Consider the following 24,291-nt stretch of genomic DNA (forward strand, 5'->3'; position numbering starts at 1 on the left):
AAAAAAAAAAAAAAAAAAAAAAAAAATTATATATATATATATAGAGAGAGAGAGAGAGTCAAACTTCAGGATGTAAATGTATACATGACACAAGATGGAAAATGAAAGCAGAGAGAAAAGGTGACCTGACAGGCAGCAGTGTAATAACTTCATCTCACACTGAAAGGGGTCAAGTCTTTCTAGTTTGATGGAAAAAGAAATAGAGATTTACATACAAATTTAGGAGTGGTTAAGGGAAGTGGGGAGAGGTGTTGTGGCTGAATGAAATCTTCACATATCATAGCAGAAGTCTGTATCTGAAGTGGATAAATCAAGAAATCTTAAATAGGGATAGGCATAACACCATCAGAAGTGAAAACAAAAAATTCCTGTCTCATTACTTATACCAAAATAAATTTCAGACTTAAACTGATTTAAACAGCCACTTCAGGTTCAACATGTTTAAAATAATAAAACAAGGAAAGTGTAAAACTACTGCATAAAACCACGGGTAAATTTCTGTCTAATCATGCAGTGAGAGAAGTCTTTTAAGCAAAATAAAACACTTACAAGGAATGACAAATTAGACCACACTGAAATGTAAAACTGATCTTTGCAAAAATATAAGAAATGTATAGGGGAAAATGCATTTGAACATACATGGCAGATAAAAGATGGGTTTTCTTAATTTGTAAAGAGTTGGTGGAAACCAGTAAAGAAAATAAAAAGAAAACCAGTAAATAAAATAAAACCAGTAAAGAAAACCAGGGCAGAAAAATGGAAAAACATGCTAATAGGTAGTTCAGAGAAACACCTTCCTCTCTGCCTTCTTTCCACTGAAACTCTACTTCTCTGCATTACTGAGGTCAGTTGCTCTTATTTTCCCAAAACTTTTCTTGATTCACCCAAGAGGACTAAATTGGCTCTTCTCTGTTGCCCCTCAGTAGTTTTACCGTATTTTGCTTACACACCTTAGTTAATCTTCTTCCCTTTCTTTTTATTTTCTTTTTTCTTTTGAGATGGGGTCTTGCTGTGTTGCCCAGGCTGGAGTGCAATGGCACAATCTCAGCTCACTGAAACCTCCACCTCCCAGGTTCAAGCAATTCTTCTGCCTCAGTCTCCCAAGTAGCTGGGATTACAGGTGCCCATCACCAAACCTAACTAACTTTTGTATTTTTAGTAGAGATGGGATTTCACCTTGTTGGCCAGCTGGTCTGGAACTCCTGACCTCAAGTGATCTGCCCACCTTGGCCTCCCAAAGTGCTGGGATTATAGGCGGCCAATATTCTTCCTTTTTGAGAATTGATCCTGTTCATCTTTTTCTTCCCCTCTTGATTATACAGTTCTTAAGGGAAAAAAACCATGTCTTACTCCGCTCGATCCCCAATGCATCAGACCTTTAGGAGCCACTAATAATCTTTGTTTGAATAAATAAAGAGCAGAGGCCCTACGGACAATGTAAGTCAGTAAGTGCACTTGAGTCACTATCTCAAGCACGCTATCATTTGAATTTAAATTTCTGGATAAAAATCTCCACAAAACTGATAAGGCACCCTTCAAGCAGGACACAAGTTAATTTTCAGCCTCTAATAGAAGTATTTGTTGGCACTACCTTCATTGGTTTATTCATTTCAGCAGCTAGAAATACACAGATCCCATTGTCACAAAAAGCTTTGTTCGCAAATATAATTTAGTGCATCTCACAATATGAGCTTTCAGGTGGTTGAGCTGTGTGGAAATTAGATTTTTTTTCTCCTGAGACTCTGAAATGAAAAGCGGATAACCCCAGCGTTCTTGCCCACATCACTTATCTCACGACAACAGATTACAATCCCATAGCTCCACATTCCCAAGCATCTACTGACCACATAATAGCTGTTGATCAAATGTAATGCAGCAGATGAAAAAAACATCAGCTGGTTCATGCCCAAGACAGCTGAAAGGTGCACCTACATTTTTAGTCTCCAGATTCCAAAATAAATCTGTTGGGCTTCATCATGAGCTGTTCTGCTGCTTTTGGGGAAAGAAAGCCTTGTCCAGTGAAATTTCTTTTATACTGGCAGGCATTTTGACTCTTCACCTAGTGCTGTTGAATCTTTAGGATATGTACATGTTTTCACACTGACACCTTCATTTAAAAAAATACAGCAATCTCATATTTTTATGGAAATCATCTTTGGAATTTGTGTTCCTCACCTTTGGATACAATAAATATTCAAGAGAAAAAAATACAGGAAACAAATAATTGCCCTCAGTGATAACTTCTGAAATAAGGATAGTGATGTGTTGAAAAATTCTCAAAAGCAATTTTAGAAGGAATACTTTTTGCAGAGAGTGGCCGTCTCTTGGGTACCATGGCAGGAAAAATAGTCTATTGCCCTTGGTGGTGCTGGGGTCAAGAATCAATAACAACATACTTCATATTTTCATGAACAAAACACTTTGTAAGACAATGAGATTATAGAAAAATCAACTCAAGGTAAAGATAATTACTTTGCACACAGACAAAGTGTAAGTGGAAGAACTTATCTTCTAGTTCGTGGTTCATTTACCAATTAATTGCTCCTTTTTCAAATAGGTCCACTGTGTTCTGGGCCTTGAACAGTGTACTTCTAAGAAAGTTTATTACCCTTTACTGAAGGAAATTGCCCTTAGGTTGCTTCTCAGCCTTTTGGCTAAGATCAAGTGTGAAAAGTATACTCAGATTACTATGTAATTATGCCTGCGTAGATCCTGGGTAGACTTCACTGAATGCAGGATGCACTTTTTGGAAAAGTACTCACTTTGGAGTCCTAATGCCTAGTGCTACTTCTATTCGTGCCAGAAACTAATAGAGTGACTTTGGGATAATCACTTGGCATCTGTGAGCATCATTTTCCTTATCTTCAAAAAAAAGAAAAAAAAAGGAATCAGATAAGATCATCTTTACCAGATTAGGTCTATCTTTAGGTCCTCTAGTCTAGTGTAACTGGGTTTCTGTCTTGGTCTCAGTCCATCTTTGCATTATCCTGGACTTTATTTATTGGAATCCCAATATCCGAGAATTCAATGTATGTCTTTATTGTACTTAAGCCTGTAAAGATGTTTTTAAAGAGTCACTAGATTCCAATGGGCAACTTGTTCCGGATATCATCATAGTCTCATTAAAAAGTATTTATTGACTACTAACGTGTATAGGATACATGAGTTGGAGATTCATGGATACACATATATTTAATTAGAAAAATATGTAAGAATGAAACTAGTCAAAGATCTTGGCAGAAAGACTGTGAGACTTTTAGCTTGGCTGGCTTTTGTTGGAATGCTCTATTTTTTATTTCTTTCTTTATTTTTTTGTTTTTTTGGTCTTGGTTTCTTCTGTGATCTTGCCCCTGTGCCTTGAAACTTTTTTAAAATCATGAAAAATGTGTTTCTCTTTAAGCTGTTCAGTGTGGCAATATCACTTAGAAATATTTATTTTTTAAAGAGTCACGTGTTTTTAATATGATAGCTAAAATAATATGATAGATGGGTACTATAAAAATAAAATTAAGGTTATTGCTCTTTTATATGCTTTAGACAAATGTAATTCACTATAAAAATAAGTTTCTCTTAGCAGCAGGAACAAAAAAAAGTAATCTGTTGAAAATGTTAGATAGCTTGCTGAAAGGAAAAAAATTAACAGCAAAAATCAAAGATCTTGAATTTGTTTCTATTTTGCTCAACAGTATTTACTGCCAACAAAACTAATTTTAATTCAGGGTAATTATTTTCTTATTTCACATCAAATAGTTAAATATAACATTTTTAAGATCTTTAGTCTCATATCTTTCCTATGTGTTGAATCAAGACTGTTCTTGCCCTGATCAATCAGATAAAAATCAACAATATTGAGATCAAAGTCTTCAAACATCACATACTAATTTGAAGTTGTATGCAAGCCTAAAGCTAGTGTGTAATACCTTTGTTCTTTTCCTCTTAGGCATTTATGTCCATGTTCCAGATCCTCACCCAGGAAGGATGGGTGGACGTAATGGACCAAACTCTAAATGCTGTGGGACATATGTGGGCACCTGTAGTTGCCATCTATTTCATTCTCTATCACCTTTTTGCCACTCTGGTGAGTTTAGCATTTCTTTTCAATTATATCTTGGATTTTATAATGGGATGAGCATCAACAGATATTTGGCCTATTGGGTCAATTTCAAAATGGGAGCCAAAGGACTAATGCAGACTAGTCTGGTTGGATGAGATCCCTCCTTCCATTCTAAGTTTCTACACATCAAAGAACTGCTTGATTTGTTAGGTTAGAAATTTTCTCCATCAGGTACCAGTGTTTGCAAGAGGGAAAACAAGACAGAACAAAATGAAAATCTCACATTTACATACCAATTTAAGTATCCCCAAGCATTCACACCTAGATGATCTCAGGATCAAACCGGAATTCCATTATTATTATTTTTTCTCATGTAGAGACACTGTCTTCAATTTCACTGCATCCTCTTCACAGCTGTAATTAAACTGAAGACAGAAGCTGTAGACCTCAGGGTGCAGTCAGTTAATTAGAAATCAGCACAGTGTTTTTGTGCTATGTGCGACTGAAAAAAAACACATGGAAAAAAATAAAACACATCCCTGCAAATATTGTAAAAGCACAAGAAAATGGAATACCAAAGTCCAGTAAGAACCGACTTCTGTCACACAAGCAGATTTTTCTCTTCAATGTACTTCCATTAAAAACAAAGAAAAAAGGTTACAAAATGCAGCCTATGACTTACGAAGGAATGTAATACCAAATGCACATCTCTATGTAATAAATTTTTTCATATTTAAGAAGCAAACCTAAGTTATAATATTACGTTAGAAGTTCCAAGTTGAGGACTCAAATGTTTCCCTTTATCAGGAACACAAGAAATAAAAACAACTACTACTATCGTTTTTGGCAATATGTCTTACAGTTACAAAATATCTTACCGTATTATTGCTAATCTTTGGAACACCCAATTAGATAGTATTCCCAGTTAACAGATGATAAAACTGAGGCTCGGAAGAGTTTAGTGATTTATCCAATGTCACATGGAATGTAAATATGACCAGAGTGTTCCCAGGCCTGTCTGATCTAGATCTGGCCCTTAGTCTTGCAGCTACTTAATTACTGCTTCCCTGGATAATGAAGTTTAATTATAATGAAAAATGTCATTGTCAAGTCAAACTGCTGCCAAAGAATCACTCACGTAAAACAAAGTACATATAATCTCTAAGGTCAGTTTTAACTGTAAATATCCATGAATGAAATAAGTCCTTGATAAACTAGATATAGCTTAGAAGTTGTGTTTACTGTAGACAGACAGAGGCTTTCCAAACGAAGACATGTCCACCGAAAAGTTTATGAGAATGCATTGTTACATGGTGTGAAGTCATGGACTCAGACAGTAGAACTGCACAGACATAGTTCTGGCCTTTTTGTACATGGAGCTGACTTTTTAAACATTCACAAAAGACAGGAACATTGTGCAGCAGGAATGGAAGCCTGGCTTGCAGAGCCGAATCTGGCTGTGCTGGTGTCTGCACAACACTTAGCCCTGATGTCTTGGCATCTTCCCTTCCAGGACTTTTAAGCCTGTGCCATTTATTCATTCATCCATTCGTTTACTCATCATTCACGCGTTCAACTAAGTTTAGTAAGCACTATGTGTTTAAGTTACTCTAACACTACGGAATTGCTCAGACTGTTGATTGTGGCTTAAATGCAGGATAGGTTTGATTGAAATCATCTATGTCAGGGAATATCAATCTAATTATTTTATAGTAATCAACCTAATTGTTTTCCTAATAAAGCAACATAATCATTTACGTTCCTCACTGAAAATGTTTCACACTCAAATATACGTTTGATTCTTAAATCAGAGGCGCAAAATATGAAAGCTGAAAGAAAAAAGTCTAGCCTATTAAATTATTTAGTAAAGTAATATTTTTTCAAGTGAAAATTCTACTGGGGTAACTGATATGATAAAATAAAATATTAAAACTGGTATATAGCCTTCTCGGGTAATTTAAATCTTCTTTATGGGCTAAAATATGGCATTGGTTATAAAACACTTAAAGTTCATCCAAGGACTCCTGGGGTTCACCTGAGGCTTTAGGAATCCACAGAGCACAAGATGAAAACCAATCTCTAATTCCACTCTTTCCGTTTACTGATTTAAGTGTCTACCCAAAACATCTGTTCTAACTTTTTTAATTGCAATTTTCAAAAAACAGTTGTAAGTTAAAACTGAAAATTGAAATAATTTGTTCTTTTATTCACACTTTTTTAAAAGTCTGTAAGGCAATTGAGAATTCAGACGTCTACATGTTAACGAGAACAGTTTGGTAAATGTGGTGTCGTACAAGACTACGAAATTGGAGTCCAAAAATCCAGATTCAGGTTCTAGCTCTGCTGGTCACTCGATATCTGATTTCTGAAGAATCAGATAACTTTCCTGACCTCTCTGCTGTTTGTATCAGAAAGTGAGGATAATCCTTCACAGTACACCCAGTTTCCAAGGTTGTCAGGTATCTGCGAGTTAACCCTGTATTTCTGAGGATGTTTTAGAGCTCCAAAACTGAACCCTTTTAAGTGTAGATAAGACGGTTTGTGCATGTAAAGCCATATATTAATAAATGTTAAATTTATATTATGTTCAGATATTTTTAATTTATACAAGTAAAGTACCATTTATTAGGGTATCATTAATGCCGCTTCCCGAATTAATTTCCACTCTTCCTTCTTTCTCTCCTTCCCTATACCTCTTCTCCCAGGCAATGACTATGATAATTTTAATGTTAATTCATTTTCCAATTTTTGAAACATATTTCACTAAATGTAACATTCTGGCATTCATAAGAAGACTCAGTTTGTGTAACACTAAAGAGAAAAACAAACTATACACATAGAGGATAAGGTGCATCGCTACTTCAGAGTTTTTAAAAGGTGAAAGAAAATGTGCATCTTAAAATCAATGGAATGCACAGGTTTCCAGCACATATACGCATCCATTAAAAATACAGTATTTAGGGCCAGCACAGTGGCTCCGTCCTGTAATCCCAGCACTTTGGGAGGCTGAGGTAGGTGGATCGCCTGAGGTCGGGAGTTAAAGATCAGCCTGGCCAACATGGTGAAACCCTATCGCTACTAAAAATACAAAACATTAGCCAGGTATGGTGGTGGGCACCTGTAATCCCAGCTACTCAGGAGACTGAGGCAGGAGAATCACTTGAACCTGGGAGGTGGGGGTTGCAGTGAGCTGAGATCATGCTATTGCGCCCCAACCTGGGCAACAAGAGTGAAACTCCGTCTCAAAAAAAAAAAAAAAATATATATATATATATATACACACACACACACACACACACACACACACATATACACACACACATACATATATACATATAATATATACATAGAATATGTGTATATATGTATGTGTATATATGTATATATGGGTGTGTATATATATGTATACCTATAGTATTTTAAACTTGAGCTTAACATCTAAAAACATTTTATACCCAAAATTGTGAAGATTAATATTAAGTTGTCTTAGTTTGCAAAGCACTGTTCCAGTCAACTGATGGCCATCCCTGGGGGAGTGGCCTGGTAATACGTATTTCTCTCCCTGTAAGCCCATGCTGGGGCCAAGTTATAGATGGTCATGTGTTTCCCTCCTTATCAATTATTTGTAGCAGCAATTTTTAGAATAAATGGTATCAAATTCAACATACATTCTGCAGTTAAGTTCTTCACCAGATATTTTTTCTGAGATCTTTTTGTCTTACTACACATGAAGCTGATTTGGTCATCATTATGGAGAGCCATATAGTACTTCACGGACTCTGAATATGCCATATTTGTTTATCGGTTCCCTTTCTGATGGATATTTAGGCCGTTTTCCAAGGTTATGCTTTTATCATGCTGCAATACGTGTATGTATTGTGCCCACTTATGTGAATTTCCCTAGGATGTATGTCCAAAAGTAGAATGCTTAGGTCTTAGGTACTGCCCAAATTGCTCTATACCAGGGGCCTGCAAGCCCAGATACCAAATGCAGCCACCACCCGCATGATACAGCCCGTGAGCTAAAAAGGGTTTCTATAATTTAATGGTTATACAAGTACCCGCATAATATCAGTGTTGCCTCATGACCCTCAACATTTCAAATGTTTACTGTCTGGACCTTTGAGAAAACACTGTGGATTCCTGCTGTATACATCAATTGTGCTAATTTACCCTCCCAAGTGCAATCGTTGAGAATTCCCGTGTTCTTACACTCTCGCTTAGACGTCGCATTATTTGACGTGAGGTTTCGGCAATCTTATGAGTGAACAGTGGTATCAACTGGGCTTGCATTTTTGCATGTCCATAATTATTAACAAGGGAGCACCTCTGACTATGGTTATTGACCATCTTTGTTTTGTGACTCACCCCATCATTTGCTTTACCTGTTTTCCTAAAAACTAATTTGTCTTAACTCATTTATGGGATATTTATTGGATATTAACCTCTTGACTTACCTGTGTCGCAAATATCCTCTCCTAGGCAGTATTTCGTCTTCCAGTTTGTCTGTGATGTCTTTTGACATTCTATATATTTTTATTTCATTTTTAGTTAACGAATAATAATTGTATATATAGTAGTCCTCCTTTGTCCCCGAGAAAAACATTCCCAGATTCCCAGTAGGGACCTGAAACCATGGATAGTACAGCATCCTATATATACTATGCTTTTCTTATGTATACATAGCTTTGATAAAGTTGAATTTATAAATTGGCATAGTAAGAGATTAACAATAATAACAAAATAGAACAGTTATGACAATATACTGTAATAAAAGTTATGTGAATACTCATTCTCTCTCTGTCTCCATCTCTCTATCCTTTTCAAAGTGTCTTAATATTTTCATGCTGTGGCTGACCACAGGTAACTGAAACTAGAGAAAGTGAGACAGTGGATAAGGGGGGCCTACTGTATTTATGGGGTACCACGTGATGTCTGGATACACGTATACATTGTGGAATGATCAAATTAGGCCAAAACTATTGGTTTTTCACTAATGGTCTGTATTTCTTTTGAACTCGTGCTTAAGAAATTCTTTCCCACCTGAGGTAATACAAATATTCTCCTATGTCTTCTTCTAATTGTTTATAACTTCTGTTTTCATCTTTAAGTCTTTAGCTCATCTCTACTTTTAGATATAGCATAAGCTACATGAAATATGCTGTTTAAATAAAACTCAAATCCATTTTCTCAAACAGATTTATATGAGACAACTACAAGCTTTAGAATATTTGATTTATCTAATTATGAGAGGTCCTAAAACAAAAAGTAAACCTATTCAAACTTTTACAAGTTATTTTTAATATGATACATAATTAATTGAATAAAAGGATCGTATAGTACTCAATATCACTTCTATACTACCCAAAAAAGTCTAATACTGAAGTCACTTCCCCAGTTCACAAAAAATTTTGCTTAAAACATGATCAGCAGTTGTTTTTCTTTTCCTTTATACCCTTAGACTAACAGTTACTGTAATGAGCTTTATCAAGTGAGTTCAATTTGATTTGATACAGTTTTACTGAACTTCTACTACCAAGTGCAGGTACTAACCTATGTCCTGGCCAAGGTGGGAAAGAGTTTAATTCGTGTCCTCTTAGAGTCTACAAATAATTGGAAATTAGCAATAATGAACACAGACAGGCTAACCAACAAACAAATAAAACCTGTGGCTCAAACGCCTAAAGATGCAAATGATAAGAGAGGCATATATACATTGCTACTTGCTATGTGATCAGTAATAAACATCTTGTTCCCAATCTCCCTTATGTGAAATATCAGAAGTAGTGGCAGTAAAACAGCTGGAGATAGTCTATGGACTAACATATTAATACACACACGAGGGTGACAGGTCTGTGTTATATGCACGTTGCATGTCCCTAAAAACTAAACTTCATAAGTTAAAATCTCTATTCCATAAGCCTGTCTTTAGAGCGGAACTTACCTTAAAATGAGCATTTTTGTTTAATTGTATGTTTCTTTTTACAAAATACTACAAAGCATTTTAACCCAAATGGGTGAGAAGAAAAAAAAGGAGTCTATGTAAACATACAAGCTCTGATTTGTCTTTTGTTCACACTGAACAGTGGTGCCATACAACTTGGTGAGTTCCTGATTTAGTCTTCTTAGGGATAGGCATGTGCCAAGCAGCGAAAAACAAAATGTGTGGTTGCAGTTTGTTCTGCAATAAAGAACAGCAGGCTATTTCATCACCCCTCGGGGCACCAATTTGTCAGCCCACAGTGAAAATCAAGCTTAAGTATATAGCAAATGCATATTCATAACCACCATGTATTGTCCCTTTCAAATATCTCTGTCTTCTGCCAGGTATGTATTCTGTATTTCTGTCCTGATTGATTGCAGTTTATCGAATGCTTGTTAAGTGCATCCTTTTCCCCACCCTTGCCAATGATTTGAGGATAAGAACTATTGAAGACCTAACAAGTTGAAAGACTCCATTTTTCCTGCAGTGTTTTTCTGTCTATTACTGTTTCAAAGGAAAGCCCGGTGATGTGAATACTGAAAAGAGAAAACGTAATTAAGTGTTCATTGTGGGTAGTCTTTTTGTCACCTTTGAAGTGCTGAAATTAACACAGCAATCTCTTGATTTTGCCTCTGTAGTGGCAGCTTGCTGAGAATAGTCATATTTTGCTGAGAGAAATGGGCATTCCAAAGCGTAAATTAAATAAGTGTATTTTATAGAATTCATTTAAAAGTGCATCTGTGCTGAACGTATCCCATTTTATACTGCTCTGATTACATTTGGCTTTTTGTTGACCCATATAAAAAGTGAAATTGTTTCATACTACAGGCTGCAAGACAGCTTAGGATAGGGTGATTATAAATGGTGAAAAGGAAAAGAAAAACACAAGATTGTGGGACATCGATTCCTGCTGTGTTTCTATTGTATATTTGAAAGTAATTTAAAGATAGAAATTATTAATGAAGTTTACAGCAAAGAAACAAATAAGATTAAAGGTGAAATTTCAGCTAAAGGGCCATCTTTAAGCTATACAAAAGGAAAAAAATCATAAAATTAAACTTTATAAAAAGTAAAGATGAAAAGGGAAAGCTATATAGTGTAAGGTCATGACTATCTACAGTGTTAGAGAGAATGTAAAATAGGATATGTTGCCACAGGGAGATAAATTTTCAACCAGAAGACCCATTGTGAACGACAAGGCTGCCCTCTTGCAAAAATAAATCATACTTTTCAGCTATTTGAATCATACTTATCCAAAAGTCTTATTCTGAGAGAATGAGAACTACATTATGTTGGATAAAATGATTTGTGTCACAAACAAAATTGGAAGAAATAATCATACTTATAAATGCAACTATTTCAGTAATTTATTGAATTTGACTGCAATTCATCGTAGGTAAATAGAAAAATAACTATATATCTGTGGTTAAATGTATAAAACTTAAACATAGCAAATAACTAGCACACCATTAACTGAGGTGAATCTGGGTTGTTGCAGAGGAGGAAAAGGAGGTATTAGAGAAAGAGGAGAGTCGTAAGGAATATTAGAGAAATCAAACACCTGTGAAACCCTGGTCCAGGCACCAGATTGAACCTGGAAAATTACACTTTTGAAATCCACTAAGCTGAAAGGTCAAAATTCTATTATGTCATTCATAAATATTCTGAGAGAGACTTCCCAGGCTTCAGCAGGCCTGATAACGTGGCATTTTCCACACTGAATGCATTGTCAATGCTAAACATATCTTAGCCAAGGGCATTGTAATCTGAGGGAAATAGTAAAGAATTAGATATCAAAATATATTGTTATTCTCTACTTTTTCATTGACATCACTGATTCATAATGTATCAATATCAATCATAAAATTAAAAGGTGGATACATACATCAGTTGTGTATTACACAATAGAGCAAATACTATGTCGCATATTAATATGATCAAATGCTATAGACCTGTTAAAAGTGCCGAGTAGTAAATGCATGAAAAAATATGTATTTGACTTTCTTTTTTATAGCATTGTACAAACTAAACACCACTGTGTTGAAATCATATGTGTACTTAGCAGAGTTCAAAAGAAAATGAAAGGTGATGTCATTAGCCTTTTTCCCCTGAAATTATATTGCTAAAAAAGTAGGGACATAGTATGTCCTGTTGCATTATAATTTGAAATATCGGGCCAGGCATGGTGGCTCCCCCTATAATCCCAGTACTTTGGGAGGCCGAGGTGGGTGGATCACCTGAGGTGGGGAGTTCCAGACCAGCCTGATCAACATGGTAAAACCCTGTGTCTACTAGACACACAAAAATTAGCCTAGTGTGGTAGTGGGCACCTATAATCCCAGCTACTTCGGAGGCTGAGGCAGGAGAATAGCTTGAACCCGGGAGGTGGAGGTTGCAGTGAGCTGAGATCTCACCACTGCACTCCAGACTGGGTGACAGAGACTCTGCCTCAATAAATAAATAAATAGAAATTTCACATAAATCGAAATATTAAGAAATAAATAATGCAAAGCAAATTAGTTGCATAATTTAGAACAGTCGAAGCGCCAAGGTAAAAGTGTTTCATACATATGATGACACTCTTGTGATTCAATGCGGCAAGTCCTGTAAAATTCCATTATTACGTCAATACCATTTTAATATAAACCTGTAAATCACATTTAGTGGCTACAGAAAAACCTTTGGGCACAGCAACATGTGGCAGTGTCGGTAAACATTAACTGAAAGTAACATGCAGACATCGCTGTAATGGGTTCTGCTCGCTAATGAGCATTACCTCAGCTTTCCGTAAAAACAGAACAAATGAGAACACTCAGAACTGAAAAATGGTGCTTCCTTTCAGAACGAGGGCTTGTCACCCATTCCCTTGACTTTCTATACCATGTGTTGGCAAGTGTCTGACACCCGGGTCGACCTGCTCTTTCAGTCCACATCCACATTGCCCTGGGTGTGTAGGAAAATACTGTATCATTGACAACATAAATGAAATATGATGAACACCAAGCTGCCATTCTTCCTTCACTTCTACCTCTTTATCACAGTGGTGGCTGTCACCTTATTAGAGTCTGTGAGAAAAGAACTGCAAAGTCGTTCTCACCTCCTGGCAATCAGTTACAGACTCGCTCTGCACCTCCTGAATCTTCTGTTTCCATTGCAAAGACACAGCCAAAGCCTTGGGCCAGACTTTAGTCATCTCTCACCCTGAGTGTCAGTTGCCACCTTATCACAGTGTCCTACATGCCAGGGACAGGGAGATGAGGATCAATCTGAAAGTCTACATTCAAATAGGGCTTCAGGGGCAAACCCAAGCCCCCCACCACACACACACATTTTGAACTAGTTTCTGTTTTGGAAGTTTGTGCTTTTGTCACCCCATTGTCACATTAATTGAAAAAAATGATGCCTAAACAAAGATATTTGCTGAATAAAATTAGGTTTATGCTACCTTTCAGCTAACTTCAAACTTCATTATATTATTCTTAAATTCGCTGCCAACCCCCTCCCCAAGGTTTGTTCTCAATTCTGTAAGTTTGGGCCTTCCTGTTCCAAAGTCCCACAACGTTTACCCGGAGAAGCCAAAGCTCTGCTTTCAGGAGTCTTGCCTTCTCCCATCCACAGCCAATATCAAAGGCATCTGCCACGAGGAGTCAGTGCAGCTGGCATGCCGTGACTCTGTCTGTCCTTCTGCTCTGAGGGTGGCTTTTCTCTCTTTCTCCCGAGGAAAAAGTATAAAATATACTGGTTTCTTGTTTAACCAAGGTAAGAAAACACATGTCTAATAACCTTTTGTCAAACTGTACTTAACCCTGTCTAGTTACTATTTCAGTGAGCCAGTTTATTTGTTGTTGTTGTATGTTTTCAGTTTTTGGAGACAGGGACTTGCTCTGTCACCCAGGCTAGAGTGCAGTGGCACATTCACAGCTCACTGCAGCCTTGACCTCCCAGGCTCAAGAAATCCTCCCACCTCAGCCTCCTCTTAGGTAGCTGGGACCACAGGCATGCACCATCACACCTGACTGATTTTTTTTTTTTTTTTTTTTTTTTTGAGAGATGGGGTTGCCCAGGCTTGTCTCAAATTTCTGAGGTCAAGCAATTCTGCCTCAGCTTCCCAAACTGCTGGGATTACAGGCATGAGCCACCACGCCCAGCTGAGCCAGTTTTAAATGGCTGCATTACATGCATTAAAATGAAAAGACATGAAAAAAAAAGCCCAGAACTTTTTTTTGTTTTTTTCTTTTTTTTTTTTTTTTTTTTTTTTTTTTGGAGACGGAGTCTCTCTCTGTCACCAGGCTGGAGTGCAGTGGTGCGATCCTGGCTTACTGCAACCTCTGACTCCCTGATTCAAGTGATTCTCCTGCCTCAGCCTCCCAACCCCAGAACTTTTATAAGGAAAAATTTAGCAGAAAGAAACTGATGTCATCACTTTGTGACTATTTCAGCCTCCCTCTCTTATCCATGACCTCTGTGGCACTCAGGACGCCTGCCCATACTGCCTTCCTCTCCAGCCTCCAAGCCCTCTGCCTGGAAGCCAGACTCTGGCCAGACTTACTCACCAGGCCCTGACCACGCCACCTGGAATGCCTTTCTCACAGCTCTTTTCCCAAAATCAGCCCTCTCCGTGGCATCTGCGTGGCTTTGGAGAGCATCCTTGGGTCTCTATCATTGTCTCATAATCTTCAATAAGTAGTGTTCAGAAAATGCTCCCCTGGCCCATGTGCCCAGATGGACTCTCCAAGTCTAAATGCTTCAAAATGGTACGGAACTAAATGTGTGAATTCGGATAGGGCTTCATTTCTGGTCCTCCTCCTTCACACTTGCACGGCCGCCCTTCCCCTCCACGCTCCGATTTTCTTTCACATTTCTGCTTTCTGAGAAGAAATAAGACTGATTTCTGGGATGGAGCATGAAAGACAGAAAGCCCCGGAGAGAAAGACACAGCATGTTTCCGTGGAAGATGCCCACACACCTCACTTGGGGGCATCGGCAGTGTTGGTACCCACCCAGGTGTGTTTTGACATCCAAGACTTGACCCTAATTCTTCTTGGAACTTGATGGGGAAAGAACCTTGCTGGGGCCCCACATGGGCCGGGGCAGCCTGGGAAGAGTTGGGCAGCTACCTGAGAGTTCTACGTGGAGAGTCCCGGAAGATCCCGCAAGAACAAGTCTACATTAGTTCCAAGTGGAATGGCAGCCCCTTTCTAAGTTTCCCTGAGAGTTGAGAGCTAATAAATCTTTTGTGGGAACAGCAGCCCAAGCCAAAGACCATGTGGAGGCCAGGCATGGTGACTCACACCTGTAATCCTAGCACTTTGGAAGGCCCAGATCCAAGGATCTCATGAGCTCAGGAGTTTGAGACCAGCGTGGTCAACATGGTGAAACCTTGTCTCTACAAAAAATACAAAAAAAATAAAAGTAGCCAGGCGTAGTGGTAGGTGCCTGTAGTCCCAGCTACTTGGGAGGCTGAGATGGGAGGATCGCTTGAGCCCAGGAAGTGGAGGCTGTAGTGAGTTGAGATCACACCACTGCACTCCAGCCTAGGTGACAAAGTGAGACCCTGTCTCAACAAAAAGAAAAGACCAGGCAGAGAATATAGTGAATTAAATGGGCCTCCCCAAAAGATATGACCATGGCTTAATCCACAGAACCTATGAACATGACCTCATTGGATAAAGGGTCTTTGCAGATGTAATTAAATTAAGGATCTTGTGATGAGATCATCCTGGATTATCTGGGTCGGCCCTAAGTCCAATGACAAGTATCCTTGTAAGAGACAGAAGAGCACAAGGCACAGAGAGAAAGCCTTGTGCAGATAAAGGCCAAGTGACTGGTGTTACGAAGCCACAAGCCAAGGGACAGTGAAGGCCACCAGTAGCTGCAAGAGACAAGGAAGCATTCTCCCCCATGGTCTTTGGAGAGAATGTGGTTTTGCCGACAACTCAGTTTTGGACTCTGGCCTCCAGAATTGTGATCAAATAAATGTCTGTTGTTTGAAGCCACCAACTCTGTGCACTGTGTTCCAGTACTCTAGGAAGCACATACAGAGGACATCAGTGGGAATCAGAGCTCTTAGCTTTGGGAGCTGAGATGGTGGCCAAGTCAGCAGAGAGAAAGCCCCAAACCCCCAGTACAGCCTCATCAGTTCCCCGATGGGGGATGGAGGACACATTACCAGCTTGTGGTGGGTAACCTTGATCTTAAACTACCCCTAACAAGAAAAGGAGCATTCTTTCAAATGTAACTGAGCTTGAAAGGACTGAATTGAATTGATGTAGCAAGATGATGTTTCCAGCCACCAACAGAAATGGAGGGGTTGTGCACCAAATTCAACTCGTTTGTAGAAAAACCAAGACATTTATTTTAGCTTTGCATAACTAATTTTGTGTCTGTATATTTTCAGACATTGTATAGCTATACTACACGTCAGGGTTGCTCGAGGAGAATTAAATGAAAAGAAAAACCTGCAATTTGTTGAGCTATTATTAAATATTTTACAAACGAGGGCACCAGAACTCACTGTGGGCTGGCAGTTGCCACGTGGCTTATAGCTGGCAGAGCCTGTTTGCTACCTGAGCTCTCTGACTCCAAGCACAGTGCTCTCTTCTGTGTCTGCTTAATTCAATGATAAACATCATTGCAGTGAGTGCAATATCGTATTTATGTTTCTGACCAGGCACTGCCTCACACATCCATGGAGTCCAATCAACTGTTTGTCGAATTTAATCGAATAACATAGCCTTGCTGTCCTTAAGTAGCCTGCCATCTGTCTGGTTTGGGGGATATAATTAAAAATAAAATCTGCCAACCCACGAAACCTCTCCGTAAAGGTAGAGGAGAGAAAGCCCAGTTTTATTATTGAATAAGCACTAACACAGGCTGCAATGCACATCACTGGCAATCTGTTAAAGAAATCACAGAGGCAGAAAATACCTCCCTCTTTTATATCACCGCTTTCCATACGTGTTCTCAAAATAGAAATAACTAGTCCTCAAGAAGACTTGACAGCACCACTTGTTAAATATAGTTTATCCTAAATTCACCTGGTAACTGGGGTGGCCATCTGTGGGACCTGATTGCCTTTATCCAAAGGAAAATTAAAACTTTTCATATTTCTGTGACAAGTAGGTAAGTTTACAACTTGGAGCCAGATGTCTAAACTCCCACCCTCCATGGAGAAGGGGAGATGGAGGCTCTGTCTTCCTTGATGTTTACGTTACTTCAAGGAGGCAGCCCTCAAGGAAAACATTCTTTTAGGTTGTAGAACTGGTGAGAAGCTTATTTGGCTTTTAAAAGTATTTATATACATCTCAAACGGAAAGGGAAAGAATTTGCAATTCCAAGTCTTATAAAGGAAATGCTCTAAGAAAAGGGAGGCGAACAGGATCCCTTCCGACCTCCCTTTTATAGATTCGTGTTTGCACTTTCACTAGAGAGATAGAAAACCTGATTAAATTAAGATGGAGCAATGCCTGCTCCAGTGCGCAGGGGTGAAAGAAAGGGTATAAGATATCCCCTCCTGCAGAAGAAAACCAGCAGGTGAACATCTCAGAATTCGGGGTGAGAAATCAAGGCAAGGGAAGGTAGACTCTGCCTCTGATATTACTTTCTGTCATCAAGGTCTTGGGAAATGGGCTGAACATGGAGCGAACTTTAAAATGTCCAATTTGGAATCATGTCTAGTTCAGAATAAGCCTGATGCCCAGTTACCAGTGGTGTACTAGTCATGGTGATATTAATAAAAACCCTCCAGTCTAGATCATTCTGTATCTTCTTCAAGCTCTGATAAGACTCCAAAGGGCATGGCTGTTGAAAAGAAGGGTGCTGGCATTTGTCCCAAGCCAGGCATGTCCCATCACAATTTAATCATGTTGATATACTCATTAAAATTGAAAAAGAGCTAGCCATTAACTTCTGCATAACTTCTCTAGCACTGGCTGAATTATCTCAACTTTCTGACCTTCATGCTTAACCACCTAATATTAAAAAATGAGAATAATTCATTAAGAAGAAAACTGAAATGAAAAATATAAGTTAGAAATGAAAAAGATCAAGTGAATGTGGGACTTTAGAAAATTCAAAGTTGAAGAGGGACTAGAAAGTAAAATATTTTTAAAAATTATACTATTTTGTTGTTTTATTTACCTGTTCTAAAAGAAGCACACATTTTTTAAAAATCAGAAAATCACAAAATTTTTAGAAAAAGGAAAAAATGTGTTACTCCAATACACAAAAGTAAGTACCATTAATATTTCTAAAGTACCTCCTTTAAGCATTTTCTCTATTACTCCATTATATGCATAGTTGTGCTTCTATCATTTATATACTCTTATTTACTATTATAATGTAAGTGTTTTCAACACCATACAAATTCCTTCTAATAGAAGAAAATACCTGGGAATCCAACTTACAAGGGATGTGAAAGCCCTCTTCAGGGAGAACTACAAACCACTGCTCAATGAAATAAAAGAAGACACAAACAAATGGAAGAACATTCCATGCTCATGGATAGGAAGAATGAATCAATATAGTGAAAAAATATAGGAAGAATGAATCAATATCGTGAAACAAGTGGAAGAACATTCCATGCTCATGGATAGGAAGAATGAATCAATATCGTGAAAAACGGTATAGATTCAATGCCACTCCCATTAAGCTACCAATGACTTTCTTCACAGAATAGGAAAAAACTACTTTAAAGTTCATATGGAACCAAAAAAGAGCACGCATTGCCAAGACAATCCTAAGCCAAAAGAACAAAGCTGGAGGCATCACGCTACCTGACTTCAAACTATACTACAAGGCTACAGAAACCAAAACAGCATGGTACTGGTACCAAAACAGATATATAGACCAATGGAACAGAACAGAGCCTTCAGACATAATACCACACATCTACAGCCATCTGATCTTTGACAAACCTGACAAAAACAAGAAATGGGGAAAGGATTCCCTATTTAATAAATGGTGCTGGGAAAACTGGCTAGCCATATGTAGAAAGCTGAAACTGGATCCCTTCATTATATCTTATACAAAAATTAATTCAAGATGGATTAGAGACTTAAATGTTAGACCTAAAACCATAAAAACCCTAGAAGAAAACCTAGGCAATACCATTCAGGACATAGGCGTGGGCAAGGACTTCGTATCTGAAACACCAAAAGCAATGGCAACAAACATGGATGAAGCTGGAAACCATCATTCTGAGCAAACTATCGCAAGGACAGAAAACCAAACAATGCATGTTCTCACTCATAGGTGGGAATTGAACAATGAGAACACTTGCACAGGGTGGGGAACATCACACATCAGGGCCTGTTGTGGGGTGGGCGGAGGAGGGAGGGATAGCATTAGGATATATACCTAATGTAAACGACGAGTTAATGGGTGCAGCACACCAACATGGCACATGTATACATATGTAACAAACCTGCATGTCGTGCATATGTACCCTAGAACTTAAAGTATAATTTAAAAATGAAATAAAAATAAACGGAAACTACTATGTTAAAAAAAATTCTCTAGTGTATTAGTTATCTATTGCTATGTAATAAATTACCCACACATTAGAAGCCTACCAGCAAATAGACATTTATTATCTCAATGAGTTTCTTAAATTTGGGAATCTGAGACAGGCTTAGCTGGGTGTTTCTAGTTCAAAATGTTAAGAGGTTGTAGTTGAGATGTTCTCTACAGCTGCAGTCACCTTGAAGTTTCACTAGGGCTGGAGTGCCTGTTTCCAAAATGGGTCACTCCAGTGGCTGTTGGCAGGAGGCCTCAGTTCCTCACCACATGGACCTCTCCAAAGGGCTGCTTGAGCATCCTCACAACATAGCACCTGCTTCCATCAGAGCGGGAGAGACCAAGGGTAAAGACACAGTGTCTTTTATTGCCTAGCCTCATAAGTCACACACAATCGTTTCTGCAGCCTGCTGATGACACAGGCCACCCATATTCAGTGTGGAAGGGGACTACACAAAAGCATGAACCAGGAGCCTAGAACAACGCTAGAACAATTTTGCAGAGTAGCTACCACAGTGGGAATTTATAATGGCTGCATGTATCTTATCACATAAATCTCTATAACTGTATTGACTATTCATGCACGGTTGGGTGTTATTTCTAATATTTCCTTATTACAAACAACCCTCTAATAAGCACCTGTGTATATTCAGCTTTTCATCAATAGTTCAGATCGCTTTTTTAGAAAATAATCTCAGAAGTGGGATTGTTGAGTTCAAAAAAATCTTAATTTCCTTTTTAAGTAAGTTGACTTCATAAAGCAAATTAGCATTTTATATTATTTCAATGAACATACGCATTTTATTTCATGTATTTGTGATAAATACCTTGAAATGTCTATGCAGTGATTCATAACTGCATGTTTATCTTTCACTTAATGAATTCTATATTCAATATATTTTAGGTAGCTCTATTATATATGTAACATTTTGATACTTATGGCATGTGGGTTTTTTCATTGTTATTTCACCATTTTGTAGATCCTCCTGAGTTTGTTTGTTGCTGTTATTTTGGACAACTTAGAACTTGATGAAGACCTAAAGAAGCTTAAACAAGTAAGTAATGTATTGGAGATTTAAAAAAAAAAAAAAAAAGCAAAATAAGGGGCAAACCATTTGCTTATAGGCAATATTAAAAGTTTGAGCTTCAAAGTAAAAATAAAATTTAATAAGTTAAGGCTATCCAAGGTGGTAAAATGGTGTTAAGTTTAACGTCTATCTAATACTAACAAGGGAAACTTTCTGTTACTCTGTAAATATCCTAGGAATCGTTTTATTATTTTTGAATAACAGTAAGATGGGCAGAGTATGGTCCATTGGATTTGGAAACTGTTCTCCTTCTGCCATTAAATGAAGGTTGATTGGAAATGAGATACCTCAAGACCATATTGCCATTTTGCATAATTATATATAATACCCTTTATCATTATCATAAAAATATTACAATCAATCTACCTGGTCTCTAGACACTAAAGGAGAATTTAGTCTGGGTGCCCATAGTGAGTATAAGAAACAGAATAGAGTAAATGATGAAATGTGGGCCCAGTTATGTATGAAAACAGACAGGATGTCATCATGGTGAAAAGTATACCCCAAAAAATGAAACTAGAAATAGGTGAATGCTGTGTTCTTAATGGCAGGAGGATTACAGGTATAGTCAATCATTCCCGTAGTTTCTGTGGCATGGAGGATATTTGGCTTGAGTATTTGGCTCTATCAAAGAGTACAGACCCGTTGAGAAGAAGAGCTCGCAAGAGAGTGGGACAATGGGTGGAACATTCTTGTATCACCCTCCCCAACACTGAGAGAATAGTTGAGATGTTAACTACCAAACTCTACCCAACTGTTAGAATGTTGGCAGAACCACAGCTGTTATAACGTTAACAGAACCATGGCTCTTAAACTTTCTATTTGGAATTATAAGCAGGCCCTCCACGTTCAGAATTTTCCAAAGCTTTTATTTTAACAAAGCAAAAGTATAACCTATTTAAATTTTTTTTTTTATCTATCTCATGATCAGGTTAGGCATTTCATTGTATTACTCTTATCTTTAAAGCCTATGCTTTTAACAGAGGCAATCAATAAGGGGAAAAAAATAAAACATTGTTATGAAGATTCCCACTCGGAGCATACCAAGAAAGGTTTTGAGTTCTTTACCATCCTACAGCTACCCAGGCAAATGGGCATCTTCCCGGCTCTGCTGGAGATGATTTCTTCCACGTCTTTTCACTCCGTGGTAGCAGTGATAGGTTCTTCAAATAAGAGTTGGGACATCCCTTTATGCCATCAGTGAAAATACTTTGTGTGGCTTCTAGTTGCAGAAAAAATAATAGTTGAGTTCAAAATTGAAAGTGACCAGCCATATAATTAGACATAACCAATAAAATCTGCTGCTGTAGAACCACTTTAGTCCATGCTTTACAAATCTGGTATTTAGCTGTAGCCTTTCCTTCATGCCGTGTTTATCATGCACAGATATGTACTATCCTCTGAGAGAGTATGTTACAACATATATTCTATAGATAAAATTTAAAATAGCCAATTTATTTCTAGCTAGTGCTACCGCCAGGTTCCATATGCTTTTAAATAACCATGTAACTCCGGCCCTCATTTGTAAAATAATTTTTCTGCTGGAAAGCAACAAAATAAATGTGTATGTAGCAATTTTTTCAGGACTATGAATTCAAACCTACGGATATTTTGCAGTGTTAATTTTTTTCACCATTGTAACTTATTTTTATATACATGTATATGCATAGCCTACTTACATTTTTTGTCATCTATATATCTAATGGTCACAATAGGCATTTCATATCTGACCCGAAGTAAAAAAAAACCAACAATAATTCTTCCTGGACTATAAAGTTTTAATAAACTATATGGCTCTTCACTTTGAATAAATGTCATTATTTATAAAAGTGGCTTTTAATCACTTGCTAGATATTAGTGAAGCTTTGTGTTTCTGGAAATTCTGTATATCAGAATGAGTTATCCAATTGCACTAGCCTACAATTTGGACCATATACTCTGGGTATTTGGGCATTGAAAACTCCAATCATAATGCAGCAATTCCATTTTTGTTAGTACTTTTTACACTATTCTTTATTCATGGTTGGACTGAAACTACGTAGCCATTAAATTCTTCTATTAATTTCATACTTGAAACTCATTGAACCTGAAATTCATTAGAGCAAATATTATTAAACTAAGTTAAAGTGTTCCTAGTTAACTTTCTCTGTTGTATGATTATGTTTTGTGTTTTCACTAGTTTTTAACAACTGTGTCATTTTTTATGCCCCTGATTTTTCTTACTTTCGATGATCTTGGCCTTTAAGGTAGGGCTCATTTGCATGTTTTTAAGAACACACACATTCACGTGCGTGCACTTTCGTATATACGCATAGTATTGTGGATACCTCAAACTTTAGACTGTCTTTTACAGATTCTTTTAAAAAATAGTAAAATTGTTACCCTAAATATTGTTTCAGTTGTCCATGTACAAATCCAGTCCTTAAGATTTAAGCTTACATACTCTATTTTTACTATTCCCAGATAGAGAGTAGAGTGGAGGAAATGTTCAAAAAAAGTGTTTGATTTTCTTAATGTTTCAAGTTTCAGAAAGCCCTATGCATTCCAAATTCCATCTTTGCTCCGTTCAAACTTTTTGCTGCTTTTACCATTTCTGCCAGTCTGTAGATTCTGATAGCTATGGTGACATTGATTGAATCCTTGCTCGGTATCAAGTGTTTTATGTTTTCACCTATTTTTCAAAACAACCCATTCAATGCAGGTATTATTATTCTGTCCATCTTACAGATGAGGTAACTAAGACACAGAGAGGTTAAGTAACTTGCTCAAGGTTGCACAGCCAACAAATGTCAGAGCTAGAATTTGAACCTAGGCAATTTGGACCAAAAACCCACACTCTTAACCTCTAAACTGTATTGATTCAAACTAAAGCTATATAAAGGCCAAACATGAGTCATGCATACTGTTGAGACTCGTAGGACTATGAATTATTTGTTTATAAATAATGATGTTGTAGATAACAAAGGCATCATCATATTCATCAAGTAACTGTTAGAATGAAGGACAGTTTCTGAGGAATAGCGGAGAATGCAGCAACCCAGTCATTAAAACTATCCAGATCAGTTCTTTGTTTCCTCTTAGAACCCGGAAGATCGAATCAGAGCCATGGGAGTGACAGCCTTGCTGCATGATGGCAAACACCACTCAAGGTGCCATTTCTCAGTGATCTTCTTGGAGTGATGCTCCTCCTCAGACACCTACATAACAGGCTTAGCATAGCAACATTTTAGTGACTTCAATGTCTTTTAGTATCGATATGTTTTTAGCTGTGTTAATATATAAAAGTTGGTTCATAGATTTTTTTCAATAATAATAAAAGCCAGTGGCAGTTACCTCTAAAATGGGGATATTGCCCAGGTGCAGTGGCTCACGCCTGTAATCCCAGCACTCTGGGAGGCCGAGGTGGGCAGATCACCAGGTCAGGAGATCGAGACCATCCTTGCTAACACGGTGAACCCCATCTCTACTAAAATTCAAAACAAAAAAATTAGCTGGGCATGGTGGTGGCGCCTGTAGTCCCAGCTACTCAGGAGGCTGAGGCAGGAGAACGGTGTGAACCCGGGAGGCAGAGCTTGCAGTGAGTCGAGATCGCGCCACTGCACTCCAGCCTGGGTGACAGAGCGAGACTCCATCTCAAATAATAATAATAA

The 24,291-nt window shown here is 37.8% G+C and overlaps 1 protein-coding gene across 1 annotated transcript in view; it reads left to right on the forward strand.

Annotated features, from left to right (window-relative positions):
• NALCN (sodium leak channel, non-selective) overlaps positions 1–24,291 on the forward strand; it is a 367,606-nt gene that overhangs the window by 225,784 nt on the left and 117,531 nt on the right. Inside the window, exons 14-15 of the mRNA XM_017861705.1 lie at positions 3,941–4,078; positions 20,534–20,608. Coding sequence (XP_017717194.1) covers positions 3,941–4,078; positions 20,534–20,608 — 213 coding nt within the window. The remainder of the gene's footprint in view (positions 1–3,940; positions 4,079–20,533; positions 20,609–24,291) is intronic.

This window comes from Rhinopithecus bieti, unplaced genomic scaffold (assembly GCF_001698545.2).
Source record: "Rhinopithecus bieti isolate Rb0 unplaced genomic scaffold, ASM169854v2 scaffold_2254, whole genome shotgun sequence".
NCBI lineage: Eukaryota > Metazoa > Chordata > Mammalia > Primates > Cercopithecidae > Rhinopithecus > Rhinopithecus bieti.